The following is a 24,064-nucleotide window of genomic DNA, read 5'->3' on the forward strand; positions in this document are numbered from 1 at the left end:
AATTTGAGTGTATTTATTGCCCTGTGTTGATTTTCATATACTGAACACTGTGTGGAATAAAGCCAGATCAACCCTCATCTTATTCCACATATTTAAGGACTACGTATGGGCACCACAGGGTCCTCAAGAATAAACCACTGTAAGAAACAACCATTATAGCAGAACTAATTTCTTCTAACAACATTATTATTTATGTAATCAATGTCATCTCTTCAAACAAAAATGGATTATTATTATTTTAGAAAAGACAGTTATTTGCTTGTTGTGTCAAATGAAAATAGACACGTGAGGAAATCAGTGTCAGAATGAGTTCCTCTACCCCTGATGGTGTTTTGTTCTTTAAATTAGGACCCCTGTGTATGTGTGTATATATATATATATATATATATATATATATATATATATATAAAGAACATAACACATAACCCAGACAGGGAACCGTCACACTGTCTATTCTGTTTTATCTATTAAAACAGCACAGGCTGCAATTAGGTGCTTTTGACTGGGCCCCCTAGGACTCCAATATATTAGTATTTAAAAAACCTTTTATTTGGGAAGTGTTGAAAGACTCTCAAATCATGTTCATAAGTCAAACCAGAGACGTGTTGTATTGCATTGTATTGCAAACATGTATGAACAATGTTTCTATATAAGCGTGCGATAAGGAGAATGATCTTGGGTGAGTGTTTACAACATGTGACTCTCACAGAGGGTTGGTGGTTGATGGTAGGTGTGATTCAGCTGTTCCCTCATGCATCTAGTGTTCATGCTAACGCAGGCTCATCACTTCCTGACTCCAGCTCCTAACTGAACACACATCACAATCACCATCTCTTTCTCTCAAAGCATAGGACTATATTCCCAAATTATGGAACTATTCCTTCAAAGAAACTTGAGGACAACAAAGGATTTATTAAGGTCTTTCACAAAAGATGAGCTGTTTGTTGTTTTGTGATAAAGTGAGGCTGCTGAGCTTTGGCAGCCTGAAATGCAAGTTGTGTTAAGTGAGGAAAGCAATTTGTTTAATAGTGCTGCTAATTTGATGACTAAATGTGTGCGTGAGAAAGAGGTGTCCTCCTTGTCTTGTCTGCCATCATTAGTTATATGTTCGCCCGTTAAATCCCATCTGCTTAAAGTTTGATCAAAATGAGATGGATCGTCCGTCTCATCTCTCTCTCTCTCTCATTTCTCCAGTTGAAGAACAATCTAAGAGACAACCTGTGTTTGGACCAAGGACCTGACACTGACAATGTTCCCATCATGTACCTCTGTCATGGTATGACACCACAGGTCAGTCGCCTCTCATTCTATTCTATTTGTTCTATTCTATTCTGTGAAAAGTCTGGCGGGGCCACAGACTATTTATACAAGGAAATATGATGATGCAATGCAAACATACCATAGATATATCACATGAGCTATACTCTCACAACCAATAAACTGTGTGCGAGTGAGAGAAGGTCTCGATCCCAATGAGGGTCTGGCGACACATCTCACCATACCGACACATAGGACCACCAAAGGACAATGTTGACTATATCTCAACATCAAATAGCCCACTCATGACCAGAAACAGAAGGTGCATTTGTCATCTGTTGAGCAACCTCATCCTTGTAAACATTGCACATGCAATCCAAAAGTTAGTTTTGAATAATGGCTAAAGTGCCCTTAAAATAGGGTTGAGCATCGTAATGGCTCCTTAGTCTGGCGTCTCAAATATGCATCTTATAAGGCCAGGGTTTAACGAGCCGGCGGACTCATCACGTCCACGCAAGGTTTCATACAGGTTAGAATTGTGGTGTGGGGCTTGACCGTGGCCTGGAGATAGGAAGGAGCTGTTCCTTTCACTGCCCTGTATTCTAGCACCAGAGTCTTAGACTGGATGAGCTCTTACAGGGAGCCAGTGTAGAGAACGGAGGAAGGAAGTTGTGTGGGAGAACTTGGGACGATTGAACACCAGGTGAGCTGCAGCTTTCTGGACGCCGGGGCTCCGGTGAGTAGAGAGTGTCAGTAGTCCAGGCGTGAGATGATGAGAGCCTGCTCCAGGGGTAATCGTACTGTAGTTAAATAATCTACATGATTCATCACTATTGTTGTACCGTCAACGTAAGTACAATATCAGTCCCTGTTTAGCTAGCAAGACACACAGCCTTGCACCATTAAAACCAATGCTTCTAGGGAACAGTTCTGCCGTGCCTCATGCTCCATGCACGAAGAACAAAAAAGCACATTCAGAATATGATAAAAAATATGAGGTAGACAAAGTTCAGTTTGCCATTATTGTGTCTGACATCGAGAAAAGCCTAGAACTTCTTCTGGACAACAGCACCCCACGGGCCCCTAACGCCAACACGCAGATGGAATGATGAAGCCTATTTAAATTCATCCAGCAGAAAGAGAGCAACAACAAGTATTCCGGGAATACTCCGTGTCTGTCCGCCTAATAAATGACAATAGTGCAATAACGCTTGTAGCTCTGTTTGGACTCTATAAAGTCCTGAGGGAAATATCTGGCTTTTTAACTGTTTAAAGCTGCAATATGTTTGCCAACTTAGTTCTTCTTTTGTTAAGTCCGAGTCACTGAAGGGAGGCTGTCTGCTGCTGAAATGATGTTGATAAGAGTTATGATAAGAGTGATGGGCCAGAAAACCAAAACTATGAGCTAAAAGACACTAAAATGCTTTTTAAAGATGAAAGAAACTGCATATTCAGTCATAATTCTCATTGGGTCCGTCATTACTAAAGCAACTATTTTCACATCACAAATAGTCCTTTAAGCCTTTGTCTATGTAAAGATTGTAGTTAGCGCAGCAGAAACCATACCAGTTAGCAGTTCGGTAATAAAGAAGAGGAGGTTAGAAACAGATAGTGGCTCTCTGTGTGTATTGGCATCAGTCGTGTTTAGCTATGGGGGCTTGTAAATGACATAGATGAGAAAGTGACATTTCCATGATGAGTAAAGTGGCTCATTAGAACAAGAATCTGAAAGGATGTGCTAATAAGAGCAGACATACCTCCACGCTGTAAGAATGCTGCTTGGTCATGTGCTGTTTTGCTTGCAGAGTGAAACTTTTCAGCTCTTGCTGCTGAAATATCTGACAAGTAATCCTTGAGTCATTGAGGCCAATCAACAACTCTATCCGCCTTCTGCATATTAAAGCGCAGTAGAGACAGCCCTTATGGTCCTTTAATGGAGGCACTAAAAAACACTTTAAACACCGAGGGAGTGTGACTGCATGTTCCCACTGTTCACAGCTTTGAAATGCTCTGTTACTTGACTAAATTAAGAATTCACATTTGACTGTGTGCATTATATTCTGGTTGCCATAAAGAAGCTTGCATAATCATAACTAGATTCCACTACATACCAGCCGGCATCTAAAAGAGCTTCCTGAGGACACTCCGAGCCTGGCCTTCAGTGGCTAAAGTTAATAGATTTGAGCGGAAACATCCAACTCTCTATCTGGGTCATCCTCAGCAATACAGCACAGCTGCTGAAACAGCTGTTTCATATTTCCTCTTTCCTGGACTCAACATAATCAGCAGGTGCTGATGAAGAAACGGAGTTATTATTATCTCCCTCATTGTCTTTATTTATTGAAACACAATAAATCAGCATGGGTTTAGTGTGAGTGCTTTAACCTGAGACACTTCACACTGTGAATGTGGTGGTTAGGACAGACATACAGCAGGTGAGAGTGTTCAGCATGTGGCAGAGCAGAGGGCCCAGAGTGGGGCCCGTGGGCCCGTTTTACTCCCGCCTGTAGGGACAAAGAATGATGCAGTGTCATTCATATGGCCTGTATGACACTAATTTGTTCAAATCTGACGGGCCGTGTCCTAAAAGTCACCAGTTGAAAGCCAAGCATGTGCTTATCCAGTTAGTAGTGAGCAGATATTTAAATCAGATGTTAAAGACAGAGCAAATGAACAGATCATTTATCAGCTTGTTTGTGGAGGAAGACATCATTTACCCAGTGCAGTGTAACATTTCTTCAGAAAACAGGGCTATGTGGGGGCTTTACGAGGATAATTCAAGATATCAGCAGAATCTCATTGCACAGTATAGGATCAGCCAGGGGAACTAATCACTTTATAGACAGGAGATTACATATATTATGCTGCACATTTAATGAAATGGAAGTTATTATCCTGTACCTTCTGCAGTAATTATAGAGGGATTAGAGGATGTTAGTATAGAACAGATAGAGCCATAATCTTTGCTATTAAGGGATGTCCTCGTACACATCATGCATCCATGAGCTCTCTTTGCATTGGCCAAATGACATGTCCAGCCTCAGTGACTAACCCTGCTCAAACTGACACATGGTAAAATAGATGACCAAACCGATTTCCACTACCAAAGCTGGTTTATTGCATCGGTGAATGCCGAAAAGACGCCATGTTTGAGAGTTGTGTGAAACATCGGTGATAAGCAGCCTGAAGACGCAGAGCGAAGAAGCAGCAGGATCCGTTTCATAGCTGGCATCAAAGACTCAGATATTCCTCTGGTCTTCTATCATCCCTTTATCACTTTCATTCTCTATTCATGGAGGATCTTTTGTAAAGTTATTCCCCACAGTCCCTCTTATTCCCCATTCTGATCCTGTTTTCCTGATTCGTCCAATCCTTTAGATTATCTCTGGGTCCTCTGCTTCCTGCACAGAATCACTCCATTTCTGTGTGTGTGTGTGTGTGTGTGTGTGTGTGTGTGTGTGTGTGTGTGTCCAACAGGATGGATGAATGTGGCTTTGAATAACTAATATAAAGTGTTGAATGTCACTGATGCATAATGTTCCTCAATTTCCTTTTCAGCCACCTGACAGGTGAGGATGAGGATGAGGATGAGGATGAGGGAGAAATAGAGACATAACAGTAACAACATGAGTGAAGGACTTCTTTGGCAAGCGTTCAGTTAAGCACTTCTTTACATGTGTAGTAAATGACGACAGTTATCAAACTCGTGCCTCGTTGGAGCTTGGGACAAACCTGAAGACTCACATAAAGGTTGTTTCCAACAACTTGTGCAGCATTAACCTTAGGACCCAATCCATAAACTAGACCAATCAGGACCGGTCAGTAACCAGGTGAGCTCTGATGGTGGAGAATGCCAGTTGTTGGTGGTTCTTGCATCAAAAGGGCAACCAGAAGATGGCAGCGTTCATATGCAGTGCACTTTGGACTGAAAAAGGTCCAGAACGTGTTAGGTCTGTGATTCATTAAAGAGGCATTCATTCATATTGCCACATTTCAATCACTTCTTTCTCCATTTCAGTTGTCAGCGATCTCACACCACAAACCTTTGAGCTTCTTCTTCATCTTGTGTCTACATACAGATGTCGTGTTGAAGTCAGTTAGCCTCAATCAGGACCAAACCTTAACCCTTACCAGTTGTTGCTCAGTCTGATCCCAACTTCACTAACCTATGCTAACCATGGAGGGGGGCACTACGGGAACCACAGAAGACTGTACTGTCCTCACAGTGGCCACCAGTCCACTCTCTGCTTGTAGGAGCGAGAGCACTGAAAGATGATGGGATAACCCAGAGTGAGGTCGTGGGACAGACAGGTTGACTATCTCAATCATGGGCTTATTACCTCTGGTTGGGCATTTGAGGTATTGATGTATTTTGGCAGCACAGTTTTAAAATGAAAATTTTAAAATGTGTTTAAAGAAAACGCTGTCTAATGGTTCAAACAGACAGAAAGAGACAGAGATCCTTCTCAGCAGCAATGGAATCGGTCATTGGTAAAAGAAACTGGGCTTAGCATCAAAATGAGTGAGTTGAACTAGTTCCTGTTTCACTGTCAACTGCACAATAATGCCTATAATAAGCATGAATCGTAACAGGTGTGTGTGTGTTGTTGTTTAAGGGGGAAAGAGCAGGTCAACAGTAGATGCCATAGAATTGGGATACATTATCTGAAAGCTGGAAACTTTTAAGTGTCTTGCCCAAGGACACATCAACAGTAACTACAGGAGCCGGGGAATCGAACCGCCGATCTTTTGATTGAGGGCCGACTCGCTCTAACTTCTGAGCCACAGTCACCAAGTGAGCCAAGATGATCAGGAAACTCCAGCACCTCAATACCCCAGAGGGCAAGGAGTGTCACAGTAGGAAGCTTGAGAGGAGACTCATGAGGTGTGGAGTGAGAATCATCACTGTCCAAGGACAAATGACTGATTGGGGGTAGGAATGAGACCTTGATGAAGCCAGTAAGTTAAATCCGATATGGCCTGAGCCTGACGTCCGTCACTGGAGAGGCTGGTCCTGTTCATTACTCGAGCCATCGCTGGACCTTCTGCTGGTTTGCCGACCAGCCCCACATTGGAGTGGAAGCTATCGTCTCTCTGCTGCAGAGAGCTTTAACTCACCAGGAAGAGAGAGGCGGCACTGTGGGAGTGTGTTCTTTGACTTTTCCATTGCTTTTAACGCATTCAAAGGAATACACTACTGGATATGAATGTGGGTGCTCCACCAGTGGCCTGGATCGCCAACTACCTCACAGGTCAGCCACAATATGTGAGGCTGCAGAGCAACTTGTCCAACAAAATAGTGAGCAGCACGAGGACGCCTCAGGGAACGGTCCTACTTCAGATAGTGATCACAGCGCTGCCACCTGTACACGTCCTCAGATGACCACTGTGGTCTGTATCAGCAGGGACAGGAGGCTGAGTGCTGGAGTGTGGTGACAGTTTTGTGGAGTAGTGTCAATTGAATCACATGCAACTCAATATAAGACAGACAAAAGACCTGGTGGTGGGTTTTAGGAGTCAAAGGACACACCAGCATCAGTCAGCATCAGGAACAGACCACTGCTCCGTGGTTGTACAGGAGTAATGGCCTCAGACGTTGTAGGCGATCTCTCTCAGTAAAAGCTGCGGCTTCCAGCTGCTGGGAACATCCAGTCTTATGTCCAGTAATGTCTGGACATTAATGTCTGTTGTGCAACAACAACAAAATAAAAAATACACGTAATCAAACAATGAAGGGGGAGCAGCACATAACATGCCAACATAGCAAGACGCCATCTTAATGGGGAAGATCAATGAAGCCCAATATGGCCTGATCAACGTACAATGCATCTCTCTCTAGTTTTAGTGGTGCTATAAACCGATGATATGAAAAAGTATTGATAGTGATATTGGTGTAAACCCCTATATCCTGCTTTGGTTGGGGGGGGAGGGGGCAGGCTGCTGGCCTGTTTCAGGCACTTCCGCATTCCGTCACTTTTCAGAACAGAAGGTTGCAGCCTGGATGTGAACTCGTAAGTAAGTTCAGGCAGAAATGAACAAGCTGCGCTCTTGTAGCAGAATTTAATGTGTGAGAGGTTGAGAAAGACATACAGTACCTAGTAGTAGTGAGTTTAAAAGATTCAAAGATCAAACACAGCCCTGCTACATGGAAAGAGGAAAAGCTTTTCACCAAAAGAGACGTGTCCTACTTTAAGACACGGATGTATCTTTTGGGGAAAAGTTGGAAGTGTGTTAATGACTTAAAATAGAGCTATTTCACCGGGGATTCAGTTTGATGCAAAGAAAACGCAAACCAATTACCAGACTGAAAAAACGCTTGACACAAAGAAGGTGCATGTGCTTGTCAGAGAAACCCAATTACTAACCTTTCTAAAACTTTAACCTTTGACAAAATTGATTTGTGAGAAAGAGTTTGTCCGTGTCTGTTCATCAGTCGGAAAGAAAAACTCACAATCTCTGTGTGGGTTCAAATGCCATCTGACGTATTTACAAAATCTGTCTCCGAGGTATTCATTTCCAGCAAAAGCTTTTTCTTTCACAGAGAGAAATAATGCACAAAGCCCCACGAGCAATAGAATGTAGGAGAGCCTGGCGGTTTATTTTACGGCTCATTAAAAGGTGGTATAAAACAGAGAATATGGAAACGGTTGACATGGCGCTGAAGTAATCCACCTGTAAGCCTACGTGACAAATCTGATCGCTGTACGATACCGAAATGAGCTCCCTGTTTCCTCCTATAGGCAGTTTGTTATGTGTCGCTATAAATAACAGCTGTTCTGGAGTTCACCTCGATGTCTGCTCTCTCTCTTCAACTCTCCTCGTTCTGCTCCACTCAGCAGGATGAACCTCTTCATTATGTACAGAGACGACTTGCTGCTGCTGCTGCTGCTGCTGTGTGTTTGTGTTTGTGTTTGTGTTTGTGTTGTCTTCTCTCCACCTGAGCAGATGGCTGAGGGAAACACCATTGATGAGCCTGTGTAACACCACTGATAGCTCACCAGGAGGGTACCGCCATGTTCACGGCCGTTGTAGCTCAGCAGCGTGAGGATAGTGGCATAAGGTAGTGTAGACACTAGGTACTAGTTATGAAGCATACACATCGTGGGCTTGTTAAAAAAAGCTAAAGTAATCTCATTTGCGGAGCTTTTCCACCGTCTCCTCCTGCTCTCTTTTCTCCGTCTCTTCTTCCTGCTGCCTTTGTGTTTGAAGGACCTGACTGCTCGCTGGGCTCAGCTCGGCGGCCTTGATTCACTCATTAACTAAACACCATATATCGTATTGTCACTTGATCAAATAGAGACTTGACATTGGACAACATCAACATACATATTATATGACGATAGGAACAAAAACAACGAAGAACATCAGAAATAAGTCATTGTATTAAATAATGTTCATATACATTTTTGACCGTACGTCTTCTACTTCTCTCTTGATTTATTCCCTCAGTAAACATTGTAAACATGAGTTTATGGTCTCAATCTCTAGTTTACAGTCTTCTTCAATACAGCATGATGTTCATTTAGTACATTATGCTCCATTTAGAGTCAAACAGACCATAAAGAGGGGATGATTTAGGGCGGGGCTTACTGTGATTGACAGGTCACTACCAGAGCCATAGACAGCGTCTCTACATCAATCCTCCGCAAAAGTCCAAGATGGCAACGGCCAAATCTCCAAACTCAGAGCTTCAAAATGTCCACAAAGCAGTGATGTCACAATGACTACTTCCTCTCCTTACTGTCCATGTTTACATCCCAGCATTTGAGCGACTGTGGCTCAGTCCATCAAGCAGAGGATCAGCGGTTGAAAAAGGATTTGCAATGATAATTTAATAAATTATGACTTTAAATACATACTTATGTACTTTATACTTTTATAAAAAGGACTCGGTGGAAGAGAACCCTCTCTCTCTGTAGATGCACATGTTTCTGACGGTGGTGTCTTGTTTTACATGAAACTGCTGTACATTGACAGTGAACACCTTTGGTCTGAACTACGTCATGTGGCCTTTGAGAGTAAACAGCACAGCTGTGTCTCATCTGCTGAAGGTGGACACCAGATAACTGGTCCAGTTCACAGGCTTTCTTCTGTCCCAGCTTGTTAACGTGTCCGTCCTTCATGAGACATGTCTCTCGTCTAACAGATCCTCCTATTAGAGGCTTCAGGAGAGGAGTCAGCATTGAGCCGTCTGTGGGGAGCGGAGCTACAGTCTATGGACAGACGCAGGTCTAATCGCTCTCATTAGTGGAGATGCTCAATCACAGAAAGTCCCACTCAGCACATGGGAAGCCCTTCAAACGTCTAGTCAGCTGGGCTGACGAGTGGACATTACTTTATCACATTTAAAAATGTTAATTCAAGATATGTGAGTTTGAGTAAGGGTCAATGGTAAAGTTGACTATTTGTAATTAGGTTAAAGAAAATAAACATTTCCACTATTAATGAATGAAATTGTTCACATCAAGAATGAACATGTTGACTAGTGAGAGATTAACTGTAGAGATATTTAATCAGAATTGTAACTAGTCACAATTCAACTATGGATATGTCAACTATTAACTAGTTGAATTTCTAACTAGTTACTAATGATTATTACCACTAGTTATATAAGTTAAAAGAGCTTTACATACACATGTACACATACAGTATGTGGCTGTTTTTAAACATACATAGCAGCTCAGGGCTGGTTTACAGTGTGAGAACACTACACACACTACACACACACTACACACACACTACACACACTACACACACATTACACACACACTACACACACACTACACACACTACACACACACAACACACACTCTACACACACACTACACACACACACTACACACACACTACACACACACTACACACACTCTACACACACACACACACAACACACACACACTACACACACACTACACACACTCTACACACACACTACACACACTACACACACACTACACACACACTACACACACACACTACACACACACTACACACACACACTACACACACACTACACACACTCTACACACACACTACACACACTACACACACACTACACACACACACTACACACACACTACACACACACTACACACACACTACACACACTCTACACACACACACTACACACACACTACACACTCTACACACACTCTACACACACACTACACACACACACTCTACACACACACTACACACACACTACACACACACACTCTACACACACACTACACACTCTACACACACACTACACACACACTACACACGCTCTACACACACACTACACACACACTACACACACACTACACACTCTACACACACACTACACACACTACACACACACTACACACACTCTACACACACTCTACACACACACTCTACACACACTACACACACACTACACACACACTCTACACACACTACACACACTCTACACACACTCTACACACACTACACACACACTACACACACACTCTACACACACTAGACACACACTGCACACACACTACACACACTACACACACACTACACACACACTCTACACACACACTACACACACACTCTACACACACACTCTACACACACTCTACACACACACTCTACACATACACTACACACACACTACACACACACTCTACACACACTCTACACACACACTACAAACACACTCTACACACACTCTACACACACACTCTACACATACACTACACACACACTCTACACACACTCTACACACACACTACAAACACACTACACACACACTACACACACACTCTACACACACACTACACACACTCTACACACACACTACACACCACACTACACACACACTCTACACACACTACACACACTCTACACACACACACTACACACACACTACACACACACTCTACACACACACTACACACACACTACACACACACACTCTACACACACTCTACACACACACTACACACACACACTACACACACTACACACACACTCTACACACTCTACACACACACTACACACACACTCTACACACACTCTACACACACACTACACACACACACTACACACACACTCTACACACACTCTACACACACACTACACACACACTACACTCACACTACACACACTCTACACACACACACTACACACACACTACACACACACACACACTACACACTCTACACACACTACACACACACTCTACACACACACACTCTACACACACTACTATATAAGTTAAAAGAGCTTTACATACACATGTACACATACAGTATGTGGCTGTTTTTAAACATACATAGCAGCTCAGGGCTGGTTTACAGTGTGAGAACACTACACACACTACACACACACTACACACACACTACACACACTACACACACATTACACACACACTACACACACTACACACACACTACACACACACTACACACACACAACACACACTCTACACACACACTACACACACACACTACACACACACTACACACACTCTACACACACACACACACAACACACACACACTACACACACACTACACACACTCTACACACACACTACACACACTCTACACACACACTACACACCACACTACACACACACTCTACACACACTACACACACTCTACACACACACACTACACACACACTACACACACACTCTACACACACACTACACACACACTACACACACACACTCTACACACACTCTACACACACACTACACACACACACTACACACACTACACACACACTCTACACACTCTACACACACACTACACACACACTCTACACACACTCTACACACACACTACACACACACACTACACACACACTCTACACACACTCTACACACACACTACACACACACTACACTCACACTACACACACTCTACACACACACACTACACACACACTACACACACACACACACTACACACTCTACACACACTACACACACACTCTACACACACACACTCTACACACACTACTATATAAGTTAAAAGAGCTTTACATACACATGTACACATACAGTATGTGGCTGTTTTTAAACATACATAGCAGCTCAGGGCTGGTTTACAGTGTGAGAACACTACACACACTACACACACACTACACACACACTACACACACTACACACACATTACACACACACTACACACACTACACACACACTACACACACACTACACACACACAACACACACTCTACACACACACTACACACACACACTACACACACACTACACACACTCTACACACACACACACACAACACACACACACTACACACACACTACACACACTCTACACACACACTACACACACTACACACACACTACACACACACTACACACACACTACACACACACACTACACACACACTACACACACTCTACACACACACTACACACACTACACACACACTACACACACACACTACACACACACTACACACACACTACACACACACTACACACACTCTACACACACACTACACACTCTACACACACACTACACACTCTACACACACTCTACACACACACTACACACACACACTCTACACACACACTACACACACACTACACACACACACTCTACACACACACTACACACTCTACACACACACTACACACACTACACACGCTCTACACACACACTACACACACACTACACACACACTACACACTCTACACACACACTACACACACTACACACACACTACACACACTCTACACACACTCTACACACACACTCTACACACACTACACACACACTACACACACACTCTACACACACTACACACACTCTACACACACTCTACACACACTACACACACACTACACACACACTCTACACACACTAGACACACACTGCACACACACTACACACACTACACACACACTACACACACACTCTACACACACACTACACACACACTCTACACACACACTCTACACACACTCTACACACACACTCTACACATACACTACACACACACTACACACACACTCTACACACACTCTACACACACACTACAAACACACTCTACACACACTCTACACACACACTCTACACATACACTACACACACACTACACACACACTCTACACACACTCTACACACACACTACAAACACACTACACACACACTACACACACACTCTACACACACACACTACACACACACTCTACACACACACTACACACCACACTACACACACACTCTACACACACTACACACACTCTACACACACACACTACACACACACTACACACACACTCTACACACACACTACACACACACACTACACACACTACACACACACTACACACACACACTCTACACACACTCTACACACACACTACACACACACACTACACACACTACACACACACTCTACACACTCTACACACACACTACACACACACACTACACACACACTACACACACACTACACACACACTACACACACTCTACACACACACTACACACACTCTACACACACACACTACACACACACTACACACTCTACACACACTCTACACACACACTACACACACACACTCTACACACACACTACACACACACTACACACACACACTCTACACACACACTACACACTCTACACACACACTACACACACACTACACACGCTCTACACACCACACTACACACACACTCTACACACACTACACACACTACACACACACACACTACACACACACTACACACACACTCTACACACACACTACACACACACTACACACACACACTCTACACACACTCTACACACACACTACACACACACACTACACACACTACACACACACTCTACACACTCTACACACACACTACACACACACTCTACACACACTCTACACACACACTACACACACACACTACACACACACACTACACACACTCTACACACACTCTACACACACACTCTACACACACTACACACACACTACACACACACTCTACACACACTACACACACTCTACACACACTCTACACACACTACACACACACTACACACACACTCTACACACACTAGACACACACTGCACACACACTACACACACTACACACACACTACACACACACTCTACACACACACTACACACACACTCTACACACACACTCTACACACACTCTACACACACACTCTACACATACACTACACACACACTACACACACACTCTACACACACTCTACACACACACTACAAACACACTCTACACACACTCTACACACACACTCTACACATACACTACACACACACTACACACACACTCTACACACACTCTACACACACACTACAAACACACTACACACACACTACACACACACTCTACACACACACACTACACACACACTCTACACACACACTACACACCACACTACACACACACTCTACACACACTACACACACTCTACACACACACACTACACACACACTACACACACACTCTACACACACACTACACACACTACACACACACTACACACACACACTCTACACACACTCTACACACACACTACACACACACACTACACACACTACACACACACTCTACACACTCTACACACACACTACACACACACACTACACACACACTACACACACACTACACACACACTACACACACTCTACACACACACTACACACACTCTACACACACACACTACACACACACTACACACTCTACACACACTCTACACACACACTACACACACACACTCTACACACACACTACACACACACTACACACACACACTCTACACACACACTACACACTCTACACACACACTACACACACACTACACACGCTCTACACACCACACTACACACACACTCTACACACACTACACACACTACACACACACACACTACACACACACTACACACACACTCTACACACACACTACACACACACACTACACACACACACTCTACACACACTCTACACACACACTACACACACACACTACACACACTACACACACACTCTACACACTCTACACACACACTACACACACACTCTACACACACTCTACACACACACTACACACACACACTACACACACACTCTACACACACTCTACACACACACTACACACACACTACACTCACACTACACACACTCTACACACACACACTACACACACACTACACACACACACACACTACACACTCTACACACACTACACACACACTCTACACACACACACTCTACACACACTACTATATAAGTTAAAAGAGCTTTACATACACATGTACACATACAGTATGTGGCTGTTTTTAAACATACATAGCAGCTCAGGGCTGGTTTACAGTGTGAGAACACTACACACACTACACACACACTACACACACACTACACACACTACACACACATTACACACACACTACACACACTACACACACACTACACACACACTACACACACACAACACACACTCTACACACACACTACACACACACACTACACACACACTACACACACACTACACACACTCTACACACACACACACACAACACACACACACTACACACACACTACACACACTCTACACACACACTACACACACTACACACACACTACACACACACTACACACACACTACACACACACTACACACACACACTACACACACACTACACACACTCTACACACACACTACACACACTACACACACACTACACACACACACTACACACACACTACACACACACTACACACACACTACACACACTCTACACACACACACTACACACACACTACACACTCTACACACACACTACACACTCTACACACACTCTACACACACACTACACACACACACTCTACACACACACTACACACACACACTCTACACACACACTACACACTCTACACACACACTACACACACACTACACACGCTCTACACACACACTACACACACACTACACACACACTACACACTCTACACACACACTACACACACTACACACACACTACACACACTCTACACACACTCTACACACACACTCTACACACACTCTACACACACACTCTACACACACTCTACACACACACTCTACACATACACTACACACACACTACACACACACTCTACACACACACTACAAACACACTCTACACACACTCTACACACACACTCTACACATACACTACACACACACTACACACACACTCTACACACACTCTACACACACACTACAAACACACTACACACACATTACACACACACTCTACACACACACACTACACACACACTCTACACACACACTACACACCACACTACACACACACTCTACACACACTACACACACTCTACACACACACACTACACACACACTACACACACACTCTACACACACACTACACACACTACACACACACTACACACACACACTCTACACACACTCTACACACACACTACACACACACACTACACACACTACACACACACTCTACACACTCTACACACACACTACACACCACACTACACACACACTCTACACACACTACACACACTCTACACACACACACTACACACACACTACACACACACTCTACACACACACTACACACACACTACACACACACACTCTACACACACTCTACACACACACTACACACACACACTACACACACTACACACACACTCTACACACTCTACACACACACTACACACCACACTACACACACACTCTACACACACTACACACACTCTACACACACACACTACACACACACTACACACACACTCTACACACACACTACACACACACTACACACACACACTCTACACACACTCTACACACACACTACACACACACACTACACACACTACACACACACTCTACACACTCTACACACACACTACACACACACTCTACACACACTCTACACACACACTACACACACACACTACACACACTCTACACACACTCTACACACACACTACACACACACTACACTCACACTACACACACTCTACACACACACACTACACACACACTACACACACACACACACTACACACTCTACACACACTACACACACACTCTACACACACACACTCTACACACACTACTATATAAGTTAAAAGAGCTTTACATACACATGTACACATACAGTATGTGGCTGTTTTTAAACATACATAGCAGCTCAGGGCTGGTTTACAGTGTGAGAACACTACACACACTACACACACACTACACACACACTACACACACTACACACACATTACACACACACTACACACACTACACACACACTACACACACACTACACACACACAACACACACTCTACACACACACTACACACACACACTACACACACTCTACACACACACACACACAACACACACACACTACACACACACTACACACACTCTACACACACACTACACACACTCTACACACACACTACACACCACACTACACACACACTCTACACACACTACACACACTCTACACACACACACTACACACACACTACACACACACTCTACACACACACTACACACACACTACACACACACACTCTACACACACTCTACACACACACTACACACACACACTACACACACTACACACACACTCTACACACTCTACACACACACTACACACACACTCTACACACACTCTACACACACACTACACACACACACTACACACACACTCTACACACACTCTACACACACACTACACACACACTACACTCACACTACACACACTCTACACACACACACTACACACACACTACACACACACACACACTACACACTCTACACACACTACACACACACTCTACACACACACACTCTACACACACTACTATATAAGTTAAAAGAGCTTTACATACACATGTACACATACAGTATGTGGCTGTTTTTAAACATACATAGCAGCTCAGGGCTGGTTTACAGTGTGAGAACACTACACACACTACACACACACTACACACACACTACACACACTACACACACATTACACACACACTACACACACACAACACACACTCTACACACACACTACACACACACACTACACACACACTACACACACTCTACACACACACACACACAACACACACACACTACACACACACTACACACACTCTACACACACACTACACACACTACACACACACTACACACACACTACACACACACTACACACACACTACACACACACACTACACACACACTACACACACTCTACACACACACTACACACACTACACACACACTACACACACACACTACACACACACTACACACACACTACACACACACTACACACACACTACACACACTCTACACACACACTACACACTCTACACACACACTACACACTCTACACATACACTACACACACACTACACACACACTCTACACACACTCTACACACACACTACAAACACACTCTACACACACTCTACACACACACTCTACACATACACTACACACACACTACACACACACTCTACACACACTCTACACACACACTACAAACACACTACACACACACTACACACACACTCTACACACACACACTACACACACACTCTACACACACACTACACACCACACTACACACACACTCTACACACACTACACACACTCTACACACACACACTACACACACACTACACACACACTCTACACACACACTACACACACACACTACACACACTACACACACACTACACACACACACTCTACACACACTCTACACACACACTACACACACACACTACACACACTACACACACACTCTACACACTCTACACACACACTACACACACACACACTACACACACACTACACACACACTACACACACACTACACACACTCTACACACACACTACACACACTCTACACACACACACTACACACACACTACACACTCTACACACACTCTACACACACACTACACACACACACTCTACACACACACTACACACACACTACACACACACACTCTACACACACACTACACACTCTACACACACACTACACACACACTACACACGCTCTACACACCACACTACACACACACTCTACACACACTACACACACTACACACACACACACTACACACACACTACACACACACTCTACACACACACTACACACACACTACACACACACACTCTACACACACTCTACACACACACTACACACACACACTACACACACTACACACACACTCTACACACTCTACACACACACTACACACACACTCTACACACACTCTACACACACACTACACACACACACTACACACACACTCTACACACACTCTACACACACACTACACACACACTACACTCACACTACACACACTCTACACACACACACTACACACACACTACACACACACACACACTACACACTCTACACACACTACACACACACTCTACACACACACACTCTACACACACTACTATATAAGTTAAAAGAGCTTTACATACACATGTACACATACAGTATGTGGCTGTTTTTAAACATACATAGCAGCTCAGGGCTGGTTTACAGTGTGAGAACACTACACACACTACACACACACTACACACACACTACACACACTACACACACATTACACACACACTACACACACTACACACACACTACACACACACTACACACACACAACACACACTCTACACACACACTACACACACACACACTACACACACACTACACACACACTACACACACTCTACACACACACTACACACACTACACACACACTACACACACACTACACACACACTACACACACACTACACACACACACTACACACACACTACACACACTCTACACACACACTACACACACTACACACACACTACACACACACACTACACACACACTACACACACACTACACACACACTACACACACACTACACACACACTACACACTCTACACACACACTACACACTCTACACACACTCTACACACACACTACACACACACACTCTACACACACACTACACACACACACTCTACACACACACTACACACTCTACACACACACTACACACACACTACACACGCTCTACACACACACTACACACACACTACACACACACTACACACTCTACACACACACTACACACACTACACACACACTACACACACTCTACACACACTCTACACACACACTCTACACACACTCTACACACACACTCTACACACACTCTACACACACACTCTACACATACACTACACACACACTACACACACACTCTACACACACACTACAAACACACTCTACACACACTCTACACACACACTCTACACATACACTACACACACACTACACACACACTCTACACACACTCTACACACACACTACAAACACACTACACACACACTACACACACACTCTACACACACACACACTACACACACACTCTACACACACACTACACACCACACTACACACACACTCTACACACACTACACACACTCTACACACACACACTACACACACACTACACACACACTCTACACACACACTACACACACTACACACACACTACACACACACACTCTACACACACTCTACACACACACTACACACACACACTACACACACTACACACACACTCTACACACTCTACACACACACTACACACACACACTACACACACACTACACACACACTACACACACACTACACACACTCTACACACACACTACACACACTCTACACACACACACTACACACACACTACACACTCTACACACACTCTACACACACTCTACACACACACTACACACACACACTCTACACACACACTACACACACACTACACACACACACTCTACACACACACTACACACTCTACACACACACTACACACACACTACACACGCTCTACACACACACTACACACACACTACACACACACTACACACTCTACACACACACTACACACACTACACACACACTACACACACTCTACACACACTCTACACACACACTCTACACACACTACACACACACTACACACACACTCTACACACACTACACACACTCTACACACACTCTACACACACTACACACACACTACACACACACTCTACACACACTAGACACACACTGCACACACACTACACACACTACACACACACTACACACACACTCTACACACACACTACACACACACTCTACACACACACTCTACACACACTCTACACACACACTCTACACATACACTACACACACACTACACACACACTCTACACACACTCTACACACACACTACACACACACTCTACACACACTCTACACACACACTCTACACATACACTACACACACACTACACACACACTCTACACACACTCTACACACACACTACAAACACACTACACACACACTACACACACACTCTACACACACACTACACACACACTCTACACACACACTACACACCACACTACACACACACTCTACACACACTACACACACTCTACACACACACACTACACACACACTACACACACACTCTACACACACACTACACACACACACTACACACACTACACACACACTACACACACACACTCTACACACACTACACACACACACTACACACACTACACACACACTCTACACACTCTACACACACACTACACACACACTCTACACACACTCTACACACACACTACACACACACACTACACACACACTCTACACACACTCTACACACACACTACACACACACTACACTCACACTACACACACTCTACACACACACACTACACACACACTACACACACACACACACTACACACTCTACACACACTACACACACACTCTACACACACACAGTCTACACACACTACACACACACTCTACACACACTCTACACACACTACACACACACTCTACACACTCTACACACACTACACACAAACTCTACACACACACACTCTACTCACACTACACACACACTACACACTCTCTACTCACACACTACTCACACACTACACACACTCTCTACTCACACACACACACTACACACACTACACACACACTACATACACTACACACACACACACACACACACACACACACACACACTCTACTCACACACTACACACTGCACACACTCTACTCACACACTCTACTCACACACACACTTTATTCACACACACTCTACACACACTCTACTCACACACACACTCTACTCACACACTCTACTCACACACACACTTTATTCACACACACTCTACACACACTCTACTCACACACACACTCTACTCACACACTCTACTCACACACTCTACTCACACACACACTCTACTCACACACACACTCTACTCACACACTGAGTGATTCTTCACTTCCTCTTTGGTGTCTCTTTGTTCTCAACGTGTTCTACTTGTGGATTACATGTCCACTTTGATCCTTTTCATTTGGGTCACATGTCAGCTTCTCCGTGACTCTTTCTCTTGTGCTGTTCTGTGAGAATATTAAAATATTTAAGGTGTGTGATTTAGCTTGATTTAGATCAAAAGTGGGCCAACATTTGCATTCATTACAATGATTCATTACAATTCTAATTACAATGTTTCCTCAGCTAATATTTAGCTAGGATCTACTTTTCCATCCTTCATCACTTCCCTTCATGTTGTTCTTCTTAATGAGATCAGTTACAGATGGCCTGTTTATCTCCGCTACATTAAAGTGAGAATGTTGTTGAGAGACTTCAGGCTTTAGACTAGAGGTTTGCAGGTGAAGTAAAAAACAAAACAAAAAAACACTTAACATTCAAGAAATAGCCTACTTCCATTCCTCCCTGCTGATAGTGACTGCACTCTCTGAATACAGACTACAGCTTTGGATGATGCATTATTTTAAGATGCAAAAGTATTTGCTGACTCAATTTTGGTTAAGAAATAGTTGTGCCTAAAGTGCTTGGCGGGCAGTCTTGCCTCAGTAATGGGCTGCTGTAGAGCCCTATTCTCAGCCATCACTGTTTGCATCACAGATAGTAGACCCTTTGACAGTGGTCTCTTCTGTGGTTCTGTGACAGTGGTCCCCCCCCCCCCGTTCTCCATCCCCTCACAGGCAAAGGAAAGGATAGAGCTAAATCATCTGTGGATCTAAGAGAACCTTGGGGAGAAAGGAAGGTGGGGACTCAGCACTACTCCCCCATCATCTGGCCTAAACCTACTAAGCCCTCGTGGGCTGTTAGGGCTTACATCTCCCGACTCAAGGGGTTCTAAGGGGTCGCGCCGCAGAGCCTCCAGGACCTACTCCTGAGTCTTCAGGCTCCCTTCAGCAAGCCTGCACTTCCCCACAAGGGCTGCTTTGATGTCGGCCATCATACTTTTAAGGATGGATAAAGCCTGTTCCTTGTCCACCCTCCAGCAGAGTGAGCATGCTGTAGACTGAGGCTACATCCACCCTGACACGTTTCACTTTAGAACAAAAACTATCTCCGTCCACACGGCGTTTCAGCATTGTCTGCCAAATCATTTCCATCCATACTAGCGCGCCTGCTTAGTTACATAAATATGAATATATAATAGAGTATTATAGTAGTCCTTAATGATAAAAGGTCGTGCCTGATTCCTCTAACATCTTCCTCTATAAACTCAAACAGACAAATTTCATGGAAAGTTTTAGAAGTTTTATTTTTCAGACTAAGTTACAAGACTGCAGGTTTTCTCTCTCTCTCACACACACACACACACACACACACACACACACATCACATTTACTACAAAATGAACAGTTATAAATCAAAGATGTATTAGATTATGGGTCA

General features: G+C 43.8%; 1 protein-coding gene across 3 annotated transcripts in view; it reads left to right on the forward strand.

Annotated features, from left to right (window-relative positions):
- The window catches only part of galnt18a (UDP-N-acetyl-alpha-D-galactosamine:polypeptide N-acetylgalactosaminyltransferase 18a), a 156,910-nt gene that overhangs the window by 112,354 nt on the left and 20,492 nt on the right, over window positions 1-24,064 (forward strand). For all 3 annotated transcript variants that reach the window (XR_011103873.1, XM_068723648.1, XM_068723649.1), the window contains exon 9: window positions 1,195-1,290. Coding sequence is in view for 2 of the 3 variants with exons in the window: in XM_068723648.1 (XP_068579749.1) it covers window positions 1,195-1,290 (96 nt within the window). In the remaining variant the exon portion in view is untranslated. The remainder of the gene's footprint in view (window positions 1-1,194; window positions 1,291-24,064) is intronic.

Source organism: Cebidichthys violaceus, unplaced genomic scaffold (genome assembly GCF_023349555.1).
Source record: "Cebidichthys violaceus isolate CVI_PGR_0920_01 unplaced genomic scaffold, fCebVio1.0.p SCAF_3, whole genome shotgun sequence".
In the NCBI taxonomy this organism is placed as follows: Eukaryota; Metazoa; Chordata; class Actinopteri; order Perciformes; family Stichaeidae; genus Cebidichthys; species Cebidichthys violaceus.